General features: G+C 33.4%; 1 protein-coding gene across 1 annotated transcript; it reads right to left on the bottom strand.

Moving 5' to 3' along the window:
- Positions 1–529: 529 nt before the first annotated feature.
- On the bottom strand, positions 530–19,304 carry pdpk1a (3-phosphoinositide dependent protein kinase 1a). The gene is made up of 13 exons (XM_056454233.1): positions 18,942–19,304; positions 17,522–17,564; positions 17,310–17,447; positions 17,052–17,196; positions 12,864–12,961; positions 12,553–12,628; positions 12,395–12,463; positions 11,896–11,992; positions 11,628–11,801; positions 7,767–7,963; positions 6,947–7,004; positions 6,643–6,795; positions 530–1,589 (listed from the first exon to the last, which is right to left on the bottom strand). Exons 1-13 carry the CDS (start codon positions 19,209–19,211, stop codon positions 1,497–1,499), a joined length of 1,611 nt encoding a protein of 536 aa, XP_056310208.1. The 5' UTR covers positions 19,212–19,304; the 3' UTR covers positions 530–1,496.
- Positions 19,305–19,756: the final 452 nt, after the last annotated feature.

The following is a 19,756-nucleotide window of genomic DNA, read 5'->3' as shown; positions in this document are numbered from 1 at the left end:
CTGATAATATTTTTTCTTCTGGAGAAAGTCTTATTTGTTTTATTTCAGCTAGAATAAAAGCTGTTTTTAATTTTTTAAAATCCATTTTAAGGTGAAAATTAATAGCCCATTTAAGCTATTTTTTTCGATAGTCTACAGAACAAACCATAGTTATACAATAACTTGCCTAATTACCTAACCTAATTAACCTAGTTAAGCTTTTAAATGTCACTTTAATCTGTATAGAAGTGTCTTGAAAAATATCTAGTCAAATATTATGTGCTGTCATCATGGCAAAGATAAAATAAATCAGTTATTAGAAATGAGGTATTGTATTGTGTTGAAAAATTCTTCACTTCGTTAAACAGAAATTGGGAAAAAAATAAACAGGGGGCTAATAATTCATATATATATATATATATATATATATATATATATATATATATATATATATATATATATATATATATATATATATATTTACATAGTGTACAAGTTGATGATTTGATTGATTTCATACTTCACATTTTGAATATGACAAAAAAAGCTACAAGCGAAACATCTTTTTTCTTCAAGAATTTCAGTATTTCTCAGTATTTTGTCTTTTTTTTTCTTAAAATATCAGAATGTACTTAAATCATTATGCGTATATTTATATGTATTGCATCATATTGGAAAAAATATATGAATCAATCTGTCATTGAAGTAAGAAACACTTAATTCAACAAGACTTTTTTTCCTGGCCCATGCATAAAGCACTTTCCTCCCGTTTTTTTTTGTTTGTTTGTTTGTTTTGTTTTATTTTGTTTCTCTTTTTTCATAAACTCACTTTATTTTCATGTTTTTTTTTTCAGAAAACAAGACTAGTTTACCCAAAATGGAAACATTTTTCATGATTTACTCATCCTCTACTTCTAAACCTTTTAAAGTTTCTTTCATTTATTAAACACAAAATAAAATATTTTGAAAAATGTTGGAGGAAAGCAGCCATTGACTTTTATACTATGTTTTGTTTCAACCACGGATGTCATTTGCTGCTTTCTTCAGCCATTTTTCAGAACTTGTTTAATGTTAAACAGATAAAAAGAAATTCAAACAGCTTTACAAGAAATAGAGGATGAGTTTAGAACCATTTGATTGTGAATAAAAGATGAATGCATTTTATTCATTCCCTTTATGGCCAGAATTACGGAGTAACCCATCAGATGTGGATAGATTTGTGTGTGAACTAAAAAACATAAGCGCAGTTCATTTTCATCCTAATGTCACATATATCAGTGTTAATTAGGTTTCAATCTAGCAAAAACGGTGCATGTGTAATCTACTAACACCAGCAGCAGTAGTAGTGGAAAACAAGACAAAAACTACAAAATAAGACAGTAATTTCTACAGCATATCAGTGCACTTGTCCCATAACTGAACAGTTGAGTCCCATTGGGACGTCCTGTTTTGGTAACTGAATGATGAAGGGCTTGCCTTTACTGCAGTGGTCCTGTAATGCCCCATCATGTCTGATGTTAGTGATAAACTGTTCCCCACACCTCTTGAATCTTCTTGCACCATTTGTCTGCGTTCCCACTGGGATCCATTAGATAATATGTCCTGTTTGGCTGCATTCAAAGAAAGCAAGGAAAGAAGTTAGCAAAGCCTCCATGTTATTATTATCCATTCTTTTTGTTGTAGTAATTCTTAGGCTTTTTTTTACACTTCACAAAATTAACGATGGGTCATTTGAAACCCCAGGTAAACAAAACCCTGAGATGCTGTTTCATGGTTTTCCTACTCAAAACTACCAGTTAATCTGGATTTTCAATGCCGCTTGACACAATATGATCTTACGCACTGGGTTAACGTCATTGTTTGAATAACTGCAGTGTCATTGTTGTTGTTAGGTTTCCAAAAATATACGCTTAAAGCGCTAATCAATAACTGGGTTTCCATCAGTGTGTGTTAATGCACATTTTGAAGTACTGCAGAGAAGAGAAATGAGAGATGGAAATGCCAAATTTAGAATCAAAGATCTCTTAATTTGCAATAAATAAATAAATAATAATAATAATTATGTTAACTTGAGGTGGTCATTCAACAATTTTCCTTCGGCTTACTCCCTTATTTATTAGGGGTCACCACAGTGGAATGAACCGCCAACTATTATGGCATACTGTATGTTTTATGCAGCGGATGCCCTTTCAGCCAAAAGCCAGTACTGGGAAACACCCATACACTCTAACATTCACAGGCACTCATGCACTATGGTTAATTTACTTCAACCAATTCATCTATAGATCATGTCTTTGGACTGTGGGGGAACACCCGGAGGAAACCCACACAAACACATGGAGAAAATGCAAACTCCACACAGAAATGCCAACTGACCCAGCTGGGACTCAAACGAGCGACCTTCTTGCTGTAAGGCCACAGTGCTAACCACTGAGCCACCGTATCGCCCCCACTTGAGGTGGTTTTGAACTTTAATAGTGGGAGATGGATTCATATTTGCTGAATAAATCCATTACGCTTGTCGTGTTCATTGTCAGTTACTTGGTTACCCATACTCAGCGTTGTCAAGCTTCTGGGCAATCTGTGTAATACCTTAAAATCCATATGAACAACAAACCCCCGCCCATCCCCCATGAGACATTTGTAAAATTAAAAGGAATATTACTTATTACGTTAATAGTATCTTGATGGCCTGTTTAGCAGAGCCCACCATGGTGCAAACAATATATGAAGAGTTTAGATGCCATCAGATATTTCAATCGAAAACGAGCATTATTCTTAGCCTCCTTTGTTTATGCTGAGTTATTTCACTTTGAAGACCATGATAAGAACTTACTCTTTGCCATTAAAGTGAAATTACTGAACCTACACAGAGGGGCCTGATAAAAATGCGAATTTTAGAAGAACATTTCAGATGGCATTTAGAGGTTTTTGCATCTAAACTCTTCATATAAGCCTTGAAAATGTATAAAAGTAAAGTTTATAAATTTAAAGTTCGCAATAAGTTGGAAAAAAATCCATTCTAACACAGTTTTTGATGCATTTACACAATTTTGACCCCTGGTTGTTCCAAGCACATGGTGTTTCAAATGCTTTAACTGGTTCAATTGTCTCTTTGAAAAGCTTCGTTTCCTTCATCACTAATTGTTATGGTGTCGTGTCTCAGCTGTGTATTTAAAAACGCCACTTCATGTGTTGTCATTTTAATGTTGTCCTAACGATTCTCTGTAAACAAATCAGCATTTTGTCAAAGTCAATCGCCAATAGCTAATAGCCAATGTTCTAATGGAAGTCTATGGGGGACAGGCATCACTACATGGAATAAACAGTTTTTTTAAAGAAATAACCAGGCATTTAACCAATCGAAAGCCTGTCCGCTAATCTTCAACATGTTTTACACTAAATAACACATTCATGGTGAATCAAATGCATATTTTACCCTAATAAAAATGTAATTTTTTAAGAGAAGGCAGGGAAGGGAATGCTGTGTCAGCTAGGTCTATCTTTGTGAACCAGTGGTGTTAAGCCGTTACATGATTGGCTGAGGTGCCTTGTGGAATCCATGTTAGCCATTACACTTTTTTCAAGAGTGAGTAATACACAGATTTCTGTATAGTTTAGAAAATATCTGTTTCTGTAGTGCTGCCCAAACTTTTTCTTATAAGGGGCCAAAAACCAAACTTGATTGAGGGCTGTGGGTCGAAGTTAAATATACCAAACCGTATTACATTAAATTTCCCATGGGTAATTTCTTAATTTATTTGCATATTATTTAAAAATAAGTAGAAAACATTGCTTTATATTAAATAAGGATGCAGTAGCATTTTCTTTTTACATTTTATAATAAACTTATTATAGAAAAAACATAAATAATCCCATTTATAACACAATGAGCCTTTGCCTTGATTTGCTTGCCGATGTCTTGTGCATTGTTCTCTATCTGTCAAGTGACAACGTTTACATTTTAAAAGCCTGATTTCATTTACAAAATATAAATGAAACATTTAATTTTAGTTGGCTTTTTGTAGCTCTTCAATTAAACAAAGGGTTACGTTAAATTCAAAATGACGATCTCTGTCAAAGGCATTTGTCCCAATCAACACCCTATCATTTTCACTCTCTTTTCAGATGGGATGGGAGGCCAAACCAAAGGTTACCATGGGCCAACTTTGGTTCCCGGGCCCTACTTTGGGCACCTCTGGTCAAGATCCACCATTTTGGGACCATACTATTATGCTGAATACCCTTCCGAGGGTCCCCAAAAAGTGGTATGGTAAGATTCATTATTTTGGCACTTCTGATAGTTGACAAAACGCAAGTATACGTCTGTATTTTACCAAACCGAACCGCAAAGGACATTAGATTTACATGCAGAACTTCAATTTATCTACAGTCTAATCACTAATTCGCATACCATTCAAATGTCATGAATGGGTCAGCATACTTGGCCACCTCACAATTTTTTACACTTATACATGAGTCCTTGTTTATGTTTGCAGAATTGACATTTATATTTAGTCATTTAGCAGATGCTTTCGTCCAAAGCGACTTACAATTGCGGAGGCATTCAGAGATTCAACAAGAAGAGGCAATGCACACAAGAAGTGCATTGCATACAAATGAACTGACAGTGCTTAGAGAATTAAGTGCTAGTGTAAGGAGTTTCAGTAAATTGTCTGGTCATTTAGAGAGAAGAGTGTTTCTACAGGTGGTTTGTCAAGCCCACTCGCCTGTGCTAAGCCAACTTAAAGACAAAATGATGCAAAGACGTGTGGTGACAGGCTCATATTTCCTACAAAAACCTACCAGCACCACTCAAATGAGAAGACATTAATACAGTGTGAATTGGGCTAAAGTAATGAGACGTTTTTGAAAACTGGCTGCTTATGTACTCACTGAACTTTAGATCATATTTAACTAAAACAAAGTTACAGACTGTAGCTTTTAATTTAGCTGAATTTGATTACAAGAATCATGTTTACTGTTCTTCCTCAATTCCTTTAAATATAAAGTTTATTACAACACCAACTTCACCCAAGCACACAAAAACTGAGGCTTTGTGCAAAGTGGAAAACCCCATACAGTATGGTGGATTTATCAAATATTATTTACCATGATAATGGATTTAAAACCAGGCCTACAGTGCATCCGGAAAGTATTTATAGCGGTTCACTTTTTCCACATTTCTTTTATGTTATAGCTTTATTCCAAAATGGATTAAATTCATTTATTTCCTCACAATTCTACACATAATAACCCATAATGACAATGTGAAAATTTGAAATTGTTGCAAATTTATTAAAAATAATAAACCTGAAAAATCACATGAACATAAGTATTCACAGCCTCTAAATTGAGCTCAGGTACATTCTGTTTCCACTGATCATTCTTGAGATGTTCACATGTGGTAAATTCAATTGATTGGACATGATTTGAAAAGCCATACACCTGTCTATATAAGGTCTCAGGGTTGACAGTGCATGTCAAAGCACAAACCAAGCATGAAGACAAAGGAACTGTCTGTAGACCTCCGAAACAGGATTGTTACAGAAAAAAAGGTTACAGAAAAAAATTCTGCTGCTCTGAAAGTTCCAATGAGCACAGTGGCCTCCATTATCCGTAAGTGGAAGGTGTTTGGAACCACCAAGACTCTTCCAAGAGCTGGCTGATCTAAGCTGAGTGATCGGGGGAGAAGGGCCTTAGTCAGGGAAGTGATCAATAATCCGATGGTCACTCTGTCTGAGCTCTAGTGTTCTTCTGTGGAGAGAGGAGAACCTTACAGAAGGACAACCATCTGTGCAGCAATCCACCAATCAGGCCTGTATGGTAGAGTAGCCAGACGGAATTCACTCCCCGCCTGGAATTTGCCAAAAGGCATCTGAAGGACTCTATCCATAAGAAACAAAATTCTCTGGTCCGATAAGACTGAAATTTTACTCTTTGGAATGAATGCTAGGCGTTACGTTTGGAGAAATCCAGGCACCGCTCATCACCAGGCTAATACCATCCCTACAGTGAAGCATGGTGGTGGCAGCATCATGCTGTGGGGATGTTTTTCAGAAGCAGGAACTGGAAGACTAGTCAGGACAGAGACATCCTGAATGAAAACCTGCTTCAGAGTGCGCTTGACCTCAGACTGGGGCTACGGTTCATCTTCCAGCAGGACAATGACCCAAAGTACACCGCCAAAATATCAATGAAGTGGCTTCACAACAACTTGGTCAATGTCCTTGAGTGGCCCAGCCAGAGCCCAGACCTGAATCCTATTGAACATCTCTGGAGTGATCTGAAAATGGCTGTACACCGCCACTTCCCATCCAACCTGATAAAGAGTTTGAGAGGTACTGCAAAGAGGAATGGGCAAAAATTCCCAAAGACAGGTGTGCCAAACTTGTGGCATCATATTCAAAAAGACTTGAGGCTGTAATTGCTGCAAAAAAGTGCATCAACAAAGTATTGAGCAAAGGCTGTGAATATTTATGTACATAGGATTTTTCAGGTATTTTATTTTCAATAAATATGCAACAATTTAAAAAATCTTTTAAAAACTGTGGAAAAAGTGAAGTGCTATGAATTCTTACTGGATGCACTGTAGCTGTAAGCTGCTAGAGAAAATGAGTGTTACACAAATAACAGGAAACTATAGATATATTTGTATTTTACCGTATGAACAAAAAATGTCTTGAAATTCTTTGCTTCGGGACGCAACTCTGGAGACCAGGGAATTTCCCCCTTTAGTACTTTATTAACAGGATCCACATAATACAGATGCGGTCCTTCTGTTAGTAAAAGCTGACGGCGACGAGCAAACAGTCCCTGTCACAACAACAAACAAGAAAAAAAAAGTTGTTATTACCAACTGCAGTCAAAAGAGGGCGCTATTTATTTCCTCACTCGACTCTTTAAAAGAAATGAAGCGGTCTTATGTTTTTGACTCTAGATTTAAGAGACAAAGAAAAAACATTACCTTTCTTTTGTCAACTGGTCCCATTTTATATATCAAGTTATTTTCGACAAACTGGTGCCTTGAAGACAGAAAAAAAGGGCATGTTAATGAATAACAAGCGAGCAGTTAGTGGCACTTGTGTTGTTGACCGATTGAAAACAGAACTATAATGATCAAGAGTTCCTTTTACAACATGCTATAAAAAGCTAACAGGAAATGTGAGAGATAAAATAAGATCATTATTAGCACATACACGCATGCACGCGCCCCATTACTGTGTACAATAACAAAATGTGCTGGCACTACAGGATGACCATGCTAAAGATAAACAAACATAACAATAGAAACCATCATATATGAGTAATAATGGAGGTATATTTGTCTATACTGATAATGTTTTGCCTTTTATTGGTGTCGTTTAATAAATAGTTCAGCCAAACATTTTAATTTACTCTAAATAACACAAAAGATATGCTTTGAAGAATGTTGGAAACTGGAAGCTACTGAAATTCATAGTAAGAATAAGTAAAATAAATATTACTGAAGTCAACCGCCACCAGTTTCCAAATGTACTCAGTGAGTAAATAATGACAGAATTTCATTTTTTGGGGGTGAACTATCAATTTTTAACAATAAATCCTAATATAATATGACCCAAAACTAAAAATAAAACATTATAATGAGTAATGTGTTCAAATTTGAAGGTTTGTAAGGTTTTTAATGGTATTTGTAGTGAAAACCATAAGAAGTTCTGTGATAGTTACTTTTTTTAAGCAGCGGATTGTTTAATAGTTAACCAGAATGAATGACAACAAATTTGTGAATGAAGCTGATAACACACCAAGGGTTGCCGCTTGTTTGCTTCTGCAGCAGCAGTCGTTTCTCCTCGCTGGAGAACTGCAGGTCCAGCTCAAAGGAGTTGCTGTCCAGGTCGTGGATGTACTGCTCGATGTTGCTGCATGGTCTGAGCGGGACGATCGGCGATGAGCTGGAGGGAAGCACCTGCAGGCTGCTGAACTGACTGAGGAGATCTTCATACTGTGGGAAGAAACAAACAGTAGATGAATGCACAGTGAGAAAACCTTGGAAGCCGGTTCACAATTCTTATTTATGAATAGGAGAAAGGGCTTTTTTTAAAGACATTTCTCACCACCACTAGCACTAGGCTGATAGTTGGAGAGGTGTAAGTTCTAGTAAGATCACTGATTAATTGTAAGACTATTTATGTGTGTGATATTAATTTGGTGGGTGAAGAGGTCAGTTTTTTTATGAGTTCTTTTTTAACATTGTGTATCTTGCAAATGAAACAAACACAACAAATAAAACAAAACAAAAACAACAACAAAAGCAATCATGGCTGCAAAAAATCAACAAAACAAAACGATAACAAACACAACAGTAAACTAACAAACAAAAGATTAAACAAAAAACACCAAACGAAAAAAACACAACAAAAGCAAAGACAGCTGCATTAAAAATAAACAAAACTAACAAACAAAAGGTTAAATAAAATAACACCAAGGCAAAACAACACAACAAAAGCAAACACAACTGTGTCAAAAATAAACGAAACAAAACTATTACAAACACAACAGTAAACTAACAGACTAAATATTTAACAAAAAACAACATATAAAACAACAAAAACAAACACAATTGCGTCAAAAATAAACAAAACAAAACTATAACAAACACAATAATAAACGAATAAACAAAAGTTTAAACAAAAAAACAGCAAACTAAAAAACAGAACAAAAGCAAACACAGCTGCATTAAAAATAAACAAAACTATAACAAACACAATAGTAAACTAACAAACAAAGGGTTAAACAAAAAACACAACAAAAGCAAACACAGCTGCATTAAAAGTAAACAAAACTATAAAACCCAACAGTAAACTAACAAACAAAAGGTTAAACAAAAAAACACCAAAGCAAAACAACACAACAAAAGCAAACACAGCTGTGTCAAAAATAAACAAAACAAAACTATAACAAACACAATAGTAAACGAATAAACAAAAGTTTAAACAAAAAAACACCAAACTAAAAAACAGAACAAAAGCAAAGACAGCTGCATTAAAAATAAACAAAACTACAACAAACACAATAATAAACTAACAAACAAAGGGTTAAACAAAAAACACAACAAAAGCAAACACAGCTGCATTCAAAGTAAACAAAACTATAAAAAACAAAAGTAAACTATAAACAAAAGGTTAAACAAAAGAACACCAAAGCAAAACAACAAAACAAAAGCAAACACAACTGTGTCAAAAATAAACAAAACTATAACAAACACAACAGTAAACTAACAAACAAAAGGTTAAAAGCAAAGCAAAAACAAAAGACAAAAAAAAGGAAGCAAACACAACTGCATCAAAAAACAACAAACAAAAATACAACAAACACAACAGTAAACTGACAAAAGAAACCTTAAACAACACAAGTTCTAGTAAGGTCACTGATTAATCATAAGACAAGTATGTGTGTGTGTTAACATAGTCAAGGTCGATTTTTGTTTAATATGGAAAACATGTGATAGTCTCTTAATCCCAGAACATCTTGTATCATGCAAATGAAACAAAACATAAAAATGATCAATAAAACAATTAAACAACAAATAAAATAGAAAAAAAATAAACATCTTGTATCTTGCAAATGATAAACACAAAATAAGCTGCCACAAAACACTAAAAACAAAGAAAATGGAAAAAATAAACATGTTTTATCTTGCAAAGAAAACAAAACACAAAACAAACTGATACATAAAACACTAAACAACATACTAAAAGGAAAAAACAATAAAAAATAAAAATAAAACAAAAAACAACAAACATCAAGGCAAAAAACAAAACAAAACAAAAACAAAACACAACATTTTTAAATGCAGCAAAAAATTGCAAAAAAAAAACCCACAATAGTAAAAACGCAACACAAAATAAACAAATAAATAAAATCACACAGAAAAAATAAAAACAGCCAAAAACAGAGTAAAAATACCCACAAACCACGAAAACAAAATAAAAATAAAATAAATAATAATAATAATAATAATAATAAATAAAAAAAATTTAATTAAATAAGTGAAATAAGTTTAATAAAATAGTTTCCCAGTACTGGGTTTTGGCTGGAAGAGTATCTGCTACCTAAAACATTTGCTGGAATAGTTGGTGGTAACAATAGTTGGTTCTTTTTGCTGTGGCGACCTCTGAAATAGAGACTAAGCTAAAGTAAAATAAAATAAGCATTTCAAAATGAGAAAATAAATAAAAATAAAACAAAGCATTTCAAAATAAGAAAAAAATTTAAAAAATAAAATAAAATAAGCATTTTAAAATGAGAAAATAAAAATAGGTAAAATAAAATAAGCCTTTCAAAATGAGAAAATAAATAAAAATAAATAAAATAAAATAAGCATTTCAAAATGAGAAAATAAATAAAAATTTAAAAAATAAAATAAGCATTTTAAAATGAGAAGATAAAAATAAGTAAAACAAAATAAGCATTTCAAAATGAGAAAATAAATAAAAATAATTAAAATAAAATAAGCATTTTAAAATGAGAAAATAAATAAAAAATAAATAAAATAAAATAAGCATTTCAAAATGAGAAAATAAAAATAGGTAAAATAAAATAAGCATTTCAAAATGAGAAAATAAATAAAAATAAAACAAAGCATTTCAAAATAAGAAAAAAATTTAAAAAATAAAATAAAATAAGCATTTTAAAATGAGAAAATAAAAATAAGTAAAATAAAATAAGCATTTCAAAATGAGAAAATAAATAAAAATAATTAAAATAAAATAAGCATTTTAAAATGAGAAAATAAATAAAAAATAAATAAAATAAAATAAGCATTTCAAAATGAGAAAATAAAAATAGGTAAAATAAAATAAGCATTTCAAAATGAGAAAATAAATAAAAATAATTAAAATAAAATAAGCATTTTAAAATGAGAAAATAAATAAAAAATAAATAAAATAAAATAAGCATTTCAAAATGAGAAAATAAATAAAAATAAAACAAAGCATTTCAAAAAAAGAAAAAAAATTAAAAAATAAAATAAAATAAGCATTTTAAAATGAGAAAATAAAATTAAAATAAATAAATAAAATAAAATAAGCATTTCAAAATGAGAAAATAAAACAAAATAAATAAAACTAAAAACAAAATAAATAAAATAAAATAAAACAAGCATTTCAAAATGAGAAAATAAAAAATAAAATAAAATAAAATAAGCATTTCAAAATAAGAATAAAATTAAATTAAATTAATAAAATAAGCATTTCAAAATGAGAAAATAAAAAATAAAATAAAATAAAATAAGCATTTCAAAATAAGAATAACATTAAATTAAATTAATAAAATAAGCATTTCAAAATGAGAAAATAAAAAATAAAATAAAATAAAATAAGCTTTTCAAAATTAGAAAAAAAATTAATAATAAAATTAAATAAATAAAATAAGCATTTCAAAATGAGAAAATAAAATAAAAATAAATAAATAAACTAAAATAAGCATTTCAAAATGAGAAACTAAACTATACTAAAACAAAATAAGCATTTTAAAATGAGAAAATAAATAAATAAATAAAATTAAATTAAAAAAATAAAAAATCAAAAAATCAAACAAACACATAACGTTAAATATCAAAATTTTAGCACAGTTTGGGGATAACAGGTCTGATAAATTGAACTAACATTGCCATAGTAGTCTTCATCATCCTCAGCCATGGCTGGCAGGTAAGGGGTCAGTTTGGGTGGAGTATGAAGTGGCAGGTTCTCCCATGACACACTCTCAAAGAACATGTGGTCTTTCAGCGGACTGAACCCTCCCATTTCCTCACATCCCAGCCGCTTTCTAGGGTCCAAAGACTGAAATACACAAGGCAAAAAAACAATAAACCTGCTTCAACACCACCATGCAAAACAAACCGAAAGCATGTGTAATGAAAACAAACATGATTACCAACAGTCGCTGGACCAGATCTTTAGCTTTTGGGAAGAACTTCTCAGGGAATTCATATTCCAGCTTTATTATCTTCTGGAAAATCAAGTACTCGTTCCTATTAAAAGACAAAAGTAAATGACTAACAGAAGTAAATCAATACCAGCTTCCACAGTTTTTACACAGCTTGAGACAAACAAAGGGTTAAATTGAGTCACGTGGTGTAGTGTTTTGTTTTCAACGGCCATCCAGGCCAATGTATTGGTTGTAATGTAACCAAAAACGGCAAGCGGGTCATGTGACCCAGTGGTTGGGGTTTCCTCAGAAGCCCTCTATACTGTCTACACAAACAAGTCATAAACACCAAAGCCAACACTTCCTGTTATTTCACACCATGTTTTCAAAAACTGCAATTACAACCAGTGATCAACCACCAGCTCTTCAGCTAAAGTGCAGAATGCCATCGTGACATTTTTAACAATGCTTGATTAAACTAAAACCCAAGCGATCAGTAACTCACCCAGCTCTAAACGGAGGTAATCCAGCAACCAGCTGGTAGATTATGCAACCCATTGCCCACAGATCTGAACTAAAAGAGAAATAGCAAACAAAAATGTTTATTTCTTTTCAATTCATCCCAATCTTACCTGTTAATATATAACTGTAAACATTATAAACCTTTTGCAGGCTGATTTTTCAGTCAGCAGCTCTGGAGAAACATACTGTGCGGTGCCAACGAAAGAATTGGCTCTTGCTGTAAAAAAAATGTAGACATGAAATATCATACAAAGTCACAGATAAATAATAATCATTAAAAAAATGATAGGCTGGCCCATATTTATAGTGTTCAAGAACTGCTGTCAGTGTATCTATAGATAACAAACATGTCATGCCTGACCTACAAGGGGGGTGATGGAAATTAACGTTCGGAAAAAAGAAAACAACTAGAGCAAAGAAATTCTATGAAATAATCAGTAAGCTTGCATTACTTTGAGCGCTGTCCGATGATAGCTGTTTTGCTGTCCCGAAATCCGTAATCTGAACGTGCATGTCTTCGCTCAGCAAAATATTTTCTGGCTTGAGGTCCCTAAAATATATGTATAAACATATTTAAAAAAATGGCAACACTTTTGTTTTTTCCAAATCTCACTATTTGTTTCTCTTAATACTCGTTATTCACTATTATTAAGATATTGGTTGTTTATTTGTACTTATAAAGGGCATGGGTAGGCATTAAAAAAATGTCTTCTTTTTTTGTTTTGTAAAACACCTTTTTTGAAGAAAAAAAAAACTGTTATATTTCTATAAGTCTGAAAATATGAAAAAAAAAACTACGGTAAAATAGCCCTATGGAGTTACAAAGGTAAATAACTCTCATCCCTTTAACTATCCCACCAAGGAAAAAATGTTGGATGGCATTTTTTAACTCCTAATGTCGCTAGTTAACACACCTAATGCATTTTTTTTCAACACATACCATCATTTCTAAAATATCAACCTCTACCAAAAGGTAGATATGTCGGTTTATGGTAAAAGTACCAGAATTAATACATACTATACTATGAAAATATGAAGTGTAAGACCAATTTACTTAAAAACATAATCAACAAAAACATGTTTGAATACTTAGGGGCCGATCACACGATTTTACGTTCCAAAAACGCAATGTGCACCACTACTTGTTGACAAGAAAAAAACAAGCGCGGTGTGCTTTTTATGTCGCTAGGCAATGGCTGAATCAGCTGCATCTTTGGAGCTGGGTCTTGAACTCAGGTCTCTGTGAGCACCTCAGTTTTATGTGTCAATGCACTAGCCACTAGGCTATTGATGCCGACAAAACATTTTTATAACTACACGGTACATGGAAGGTAAGAAATGTTACTAATATGTGTCTAAAATACTAATTATGTGTCATTTTTGTCACGTGTGACAGTGAAAATGCTACGTCACATAAACAAACCACATATTCAGCATGATATTACTCTACATCCCTAATCCTACCCAATACCAAAACCAAACTCGGCCCTGGAGGGCCGGTGTCCTGCAAAGTTTAGTTCCAACCCCAATCAGACACACCTGGGCTAGCTAATCAAGCTCTTACTAGGCTTTCTAGAAACATCCGTGCAGGTGTGTTGATGTAACTTGGAGCTAAAATCTGCAGGACATCGGCCCCCCAGGACCAAATTTGATTTAAACCCTATAAATAAGCTATTAATAAGCAGCAAATTAGAAGTGTATTGAGGCAAAAGTCATAGTTACTTAATAGCAAGAATAAAACATGTTTGAATACTTAGGGGCCGATCACACGATTTTACGTTCCAAAAACGCGAGGTGCACCACTACTTGTTCACAAGAAAAAAAGAAGCGCGGTGTGCTTTTTATGTCGCTAGGCAATGGCTGAATCAGCTGCGTAATGTGCGTAAATTAATATAATTTTACAATTTAATAATATTGTGATATTCAGGATTTGTAAATTCATACAGCACCGAATAACTAAAACAACATCCCCAAGACGCCGTAGTCTCTTCAAAAGTCTCCGTAGTTGTCTTGGCAACACAAATACTGCAGGCACCTCAACGGAAACCCCACCTCTGCTTCTATTTGGTTGGGGAATGAAAGAGACGCATAACACGCTTTTTCCGCTCGGAGTTGACTTTTTTTTCAACTGCACGTGCACAGTGCGCAACAGCAAAAATGTGAGGCGCAGCAGGCGGTTAAAATGTGAGGTGCATAAGCAGGGCACAAAACGCTCCCGGTCGTAGGTAAATCGTTCAAAAAAGTGCCTCTCAATACAAAAAGCGCGTTCCGTGTGATTGGCCCCTAAATCATCTTTATTTTTTTGATGCCATAAAATATTTCAGATTCTCATAAAACATGTTTTCTTGTTTTCTTTTTTTTAATAAAACCAAAATCAAGTGTAGTAGTGCAACAGGATTGTGTTTGTTTGATTGATTTTTTGTAAATCAACAATGCTGTGTGTGTAAATCATCATTTAAAGCAGTCAGTCTTTAACTGACTTTAACAGTCATCATTTAAAACAGTCAAAATATGGTCAACCAGTTGGTAGAGCGGGCAGCTAAATGATGTACAAATAGTGTGAGAGCGATTTATCGTCATTGTCGGACACTCACATATAAAATATATAGAGTTGAAGTCAGAATTATTAGCCCCCCCTGAATTATTAGCCCCATGTTTATTTTGTTCCTCAATTTCTGTTTAACGGAGAGTAGATTTTTTCAACACATTTCTAAACATAAGTTTTTTTTAACTCATTTGTAATAACTGATTTATTTTATCTTTGCCATGATGACAGTAAATTATATTTTTCAAGACACTTCTATACAGGTTTTTTTTTTTTTGAGAGAGAGAGAGAGAGAGTACAGTTAGTGGTAGCCAGAGAGCCAGAGAGGCAGTTAAGATTAGGAAGGAAAGTGGAGACTAAATAGTTGAGTTTTTAGTCGTTTCTTGAAGACGGCAAGTGACTCTGCTGTTCTGATGTAGTTAGGGAGTTCATTCCACCAACTGGGCAGATTGAATGTGAGAGTTCGGGAAAGTGATTTCTTCCCTCTTCGGGATGGAACAACGAGGCGACGTTCATTCACAGAACGCAAGTTTCTGGAGGGCACATACATCTGCAGAAGTGAGAGCAGATACGAAGGAGCAAAGCCAGAGGTCGCTTTGTAAGCAAACATCAGAGCTTTGAATTTGATGCGAGCAGCAACTGGCAACCAGTGCAAACGGGTGAGTAGCGGAGTGACATGTGCTCTTTTGGGTTCATCAAAGACCAAATTGTATAATGATAGTTGTTCTATCTAAAAACCTGACCTTAAAATGGTTTTTAAAATTAAGAAATGCTTTTATTCTAGCCAAAATAAAACAAAAAAAGACTCTCCAAAGATCATTTGGGAATATTTAAAAAAGAAAAAAAAATTCAAAGGGGGGCTAATAATTCTGACTTCACCTGTATATGTATATATATATATATATATATATATATATATATATATATATATATATATATATATATATATATATATATATATATATATAGAGAGAGAGAGAGAGAGAGAGAGAGAGAGAGAGAGAGAGAGAGAGAGAGAGAGAGAGAAACTGTGCAGGTCATGGGCTTCAGTCACATGATCGTGAATGAGGTCTTTCAACGAATTAAAGTTTTTCATCAGATTTTCCATTTAAAAATTGCCTATAGCGTTACACCAGAGTACAAGGATTTCAGTAACAAATTGTATGAAGTTCCTTATTTTTAGAAATGAATGGATGAAAAAAAAATTGACATTTATTATGTTTATTATGTCATTTATTAATGATTTTACAATGGTCTTTTTAATTGATAAGAGCTGTAATTTATTGAACTGTCATTGAGACAGACACACTATTGGACAGTTTTGAGATTTGGCCCAACAATCGTAAAAAATGTAATTACATAGCAGCTTTTATTATATACATATAATAATTTTAAGGGTTTTTTTAACCTTTATTTTTATAGGACAGTAATCAGACAGGAAATCATGGGAAGCAGAGAAAGGGGAAGGATTGGCAAAGGATCTTTGGAGCTGGGTCTTGAACTCAGGTCTCTGTGAGCAACTCAGTTTTATGTGTCAATGCACTAGCCACTAGGCTATTGATGCCGACAAAACATTTTTATAACTACACGGTACATGGAAGGTAAGAAATGTTACTAATATGTGTCTAAAATACTAATTATGTGTCATTTTTGTCACGTGTGACAGTGAAAATGCTACGTCACATGAACAACCCACATATTCAGCATGATATTACTCTACATCCCTAATCCTACCCAATACCAAAACCAAACTCGGCCCTGGAGGGCCGGTGTCCTGCAAAGTTTAGTTCCAACCCCAATCAGACACACCTTGGCTAGCTAATCAAGCTCTTACTAGGCTTTCTAGAAAACATCTGTGCAGGTGTGTTGATGTAACTTGGAGCTAAAATCTGCAGAACATCGGCCCCCCAGGACCAAATTTGATTTAAACCCTATAAATAAGCTATTAATAAGCAGCAAATTAGAAGTGTATTGAGGCAAAAGTCATAGTTACTTAATAGCAAGAATTGTACCTTAAAATAAAGTGTAGAAAAATAAACAAAAATAAAAAATGCATTATAACTCAAGCCATATTATTAGTCAAAAGAGTCATTACCTGTGGATAATCCCCACTGTGTGCAAATACTCGAGTGCACAAACTATCTCAGCAGTGTAGAATCTTGTGCAAGTCTCATCAAATGAGCCGATTTTGCGAATGTATCTAAGCAGTTCTCCATTCTTTGCATAACTGAGGGCAAAATCTGACGGGATTAGAAGTTAAGAACTGTTTAACAACATAATAATGAGGTTAACAATCACACACTTGACTTCCATTTCACAGCTCAACACCACAGTTTTACAGTGAAAAGGATACATAACTTCTGCGAATCTTGAAATGTGAAAAAGAGCTTTACGAAAAAGGGATGATCTATGCTCGATAATATATCCTTCTCTCTGATCACATAGTGTGCTTTATTCTCTTTTCTGATGTGATTCTTCTCGAGAATCTTCACTGAAAAACACATTTTAAATGACACCAGTTAGTTCACTAAAATAAAATAAAATAAAATAAAATAAAATACATACTTGCATATTCCTTTCCTGTGGCCAGTTCTTTTGCAAGCACGACCTGCAAACAACATAAACATACTGCTAGTCAACTACCAAAAATCTCTCTCAATATACTATAAATTTATCCACAATCTCTATATATTCTGTCTGCAAATGATTAAACTGTCAATTTTCAATCTTTTTCTCATTCATTTTTGCAACGTGATTTGAAATCCAGGCTATTGAACCTGAAATTCGATTAGCAATCACAACAAATCAATGACCCCAACGCAACTTCTGCTCATCATCTATTAGAAATATTGGTCATTTACAAATACTATATTTAGACCACAAATTATTCTTTTGTTAACATTTTATTGCAAAGTAATTGATACCTGGGCTTCTAAAACTGAAAATGTATGTTAAAAATATCTTTAATTGCTAATTAGACATATAGAAGAACTAGTTTGAGTTTTTTTTTAAATAATAATTTGGTGTCTGGCCTACTAAAACTGAAACGTCACCAACTACAAAAAATATCTGTCACTATACTAAACAATACTGTACTGTACTACACGACACTATACTTTACTTAAACCACATATTATTAATTTGTTAACTTTTAATTGTAAGATAATTTGATACCTTAAAATGGTTACTATACTATACTATACTATACTATACTATACTATACTATACTATACTATACTATACTATGTTTAGATCATAAATAATCAATAATAGATGATTTAGTTATATTAATAAAATGTGAGGTCCCTTTCATCGCTGCTTGCAGCTTTAATTATTAATATTCCTTTCCGGAGTTATTCACATTTTTGAGGGTCAAAACTCACAAATGTTTGCACACACAACACAATCGGTGAAAATTTACAATTGATTTGAGTTTTAGAAGTGGGTGTGGCAAAAGGGCTCTACAGCACCACCTATAAACAATCAAGAAGTGCCCCACGAGACGACTTAATTTCAAGGGCTACTGAAACTCAAATGTGTCCATTTAACCCAACATATCAATAAAACCAATGTAACAACAGCAATTCAACTACCGAAATATATGTCACTATACGATACGATACGATACTATGCTGTATTATGCTATACATTTGTCAAAATACTAGTTATACCACACAGTATTAATGTATTAATTGAATTATTATTTGATAGCAAGGCCACTGAAACTTAAAATGTATAAACTACCAAAAAATCTGTGCAAATACTATATTTAAACCACGTATTATTGATTTGTTAACTTTCAATTGCAAGATAATTTGCCACCTTGGCTACTGTGTTCAGTTCCTCGAACAAATAAATGATACCAAACTTACAACAACAAATCAACTACTAACAACATCTGTCAGTTTACAATAAATCTCTCCATGTATGTTTTTATTTCATAATATCTGCTACCTGAGCTACTGAAAACAGCAAAATCACCCACCGTTGAAAAGGAGCCCTCTCCTAAAATTTTGCCAAAGCTGAAGTCCTCCTTCTTGAATGATTGTGGAGGCTTGAGAGCAGGCGTGCTGGACTCCCCCCCGCGGACCTCCATGCCGAGACGCTGAGGAAGCCTGGAGTTCAGCTGAGTCCTTACCATTGATGAAGAAGCACAGGAACGCAACGCCACGCTAGGCTGGATGAGAGCAGCATCGTACTGAACGAGCAAAACACACACACACACACAGAGCAAACATGACACAGAGTCAGACATGCGGGTGCGTGTGCAATGAGGAACCAAACCACCTTAGAAGCAGTAAAACCAGCAGCTGATAAAGTACAGTAGAGCTTCCGCAGAGGGGAGGGCTGTGTTTGTGTTCAGCCAGGATTACGAGTCCTCAAATTCATTCACTCAGACCTGCCTTTGTTTACGCTGCAGAGAACGCAAAATATTTACCCTGCCGAAGTGACAAAAACATCTTACTTTTTTTCTTATTTGCACAACAGTTTCAGTTATGTGTAACCACAGTTCTGAAGCTAACCACATGTACAGTAGCTGAATGAAAATGTTGAGGTAAGGGATTGTTTAAAGGTGCACTACTTGTTAAAATACTTTAATAAAGATTAATTAAAAAGTTATGTTCAAAATTGAGGTTTGTTATACAAATAGCCTGGCTGTTTTTCAGCAACATTGTACACTGTAAAGACAAATAGTCAACTTTATCAAATGAAATGAGTGTAGTTAACTCAAAATTTACTGAAAGTTAATTCAACTCATTTGAAAAGAGTTTTAAACTCAGTGTTGAAGGTAATGAGTTA

The sequence above is a fragment of the Danio aesculapii genome, chromosome 3 (assembly GCF_903798145.1).
Source record: "Danio aesculapii chromosome 3, fDanAes4.1, whole genome shotgun sequence".
NCBI lineage: Eukaryota > Metazoa > Chordata > Actinopteri > Cypriniformes > Danionidae > Danio > Danio aesculapii.
The sequence above is the reverse complement of the archived record's forward strand: the minus strand, read 5'-3'. Positions and strand labels throughout refer to the sequence as shown.

What these genes read in the sequence shown, in the direction of transcription:
- pdpk1a (XM_056454233.1), bottom strand. Translation starts at nt 19,211, where the DNA reads ATGTCTGACTCTGTGTCATGTTTGCTCTGTGTGTGTGTGTGTGTTTTG. An exon ending in TCAAGATTCGCAGAAGTTAT is followed by an intron (nt 17,197 to 17,309) that starts GTATCCTTTTCA and finishes TAATCCCGTCAG; the next exon opens with ATTTTGCCCTCAGTTATGCA. An exon ending in CAAACAAGCGGCAACCCTTG is followed by an intron (nt 7,005 to 7,766) that starts GTGTGTTATCAG and finishes TCTGTCTTCAAG; the next exon opens with GCACCAGTTTGTCGAAAATA.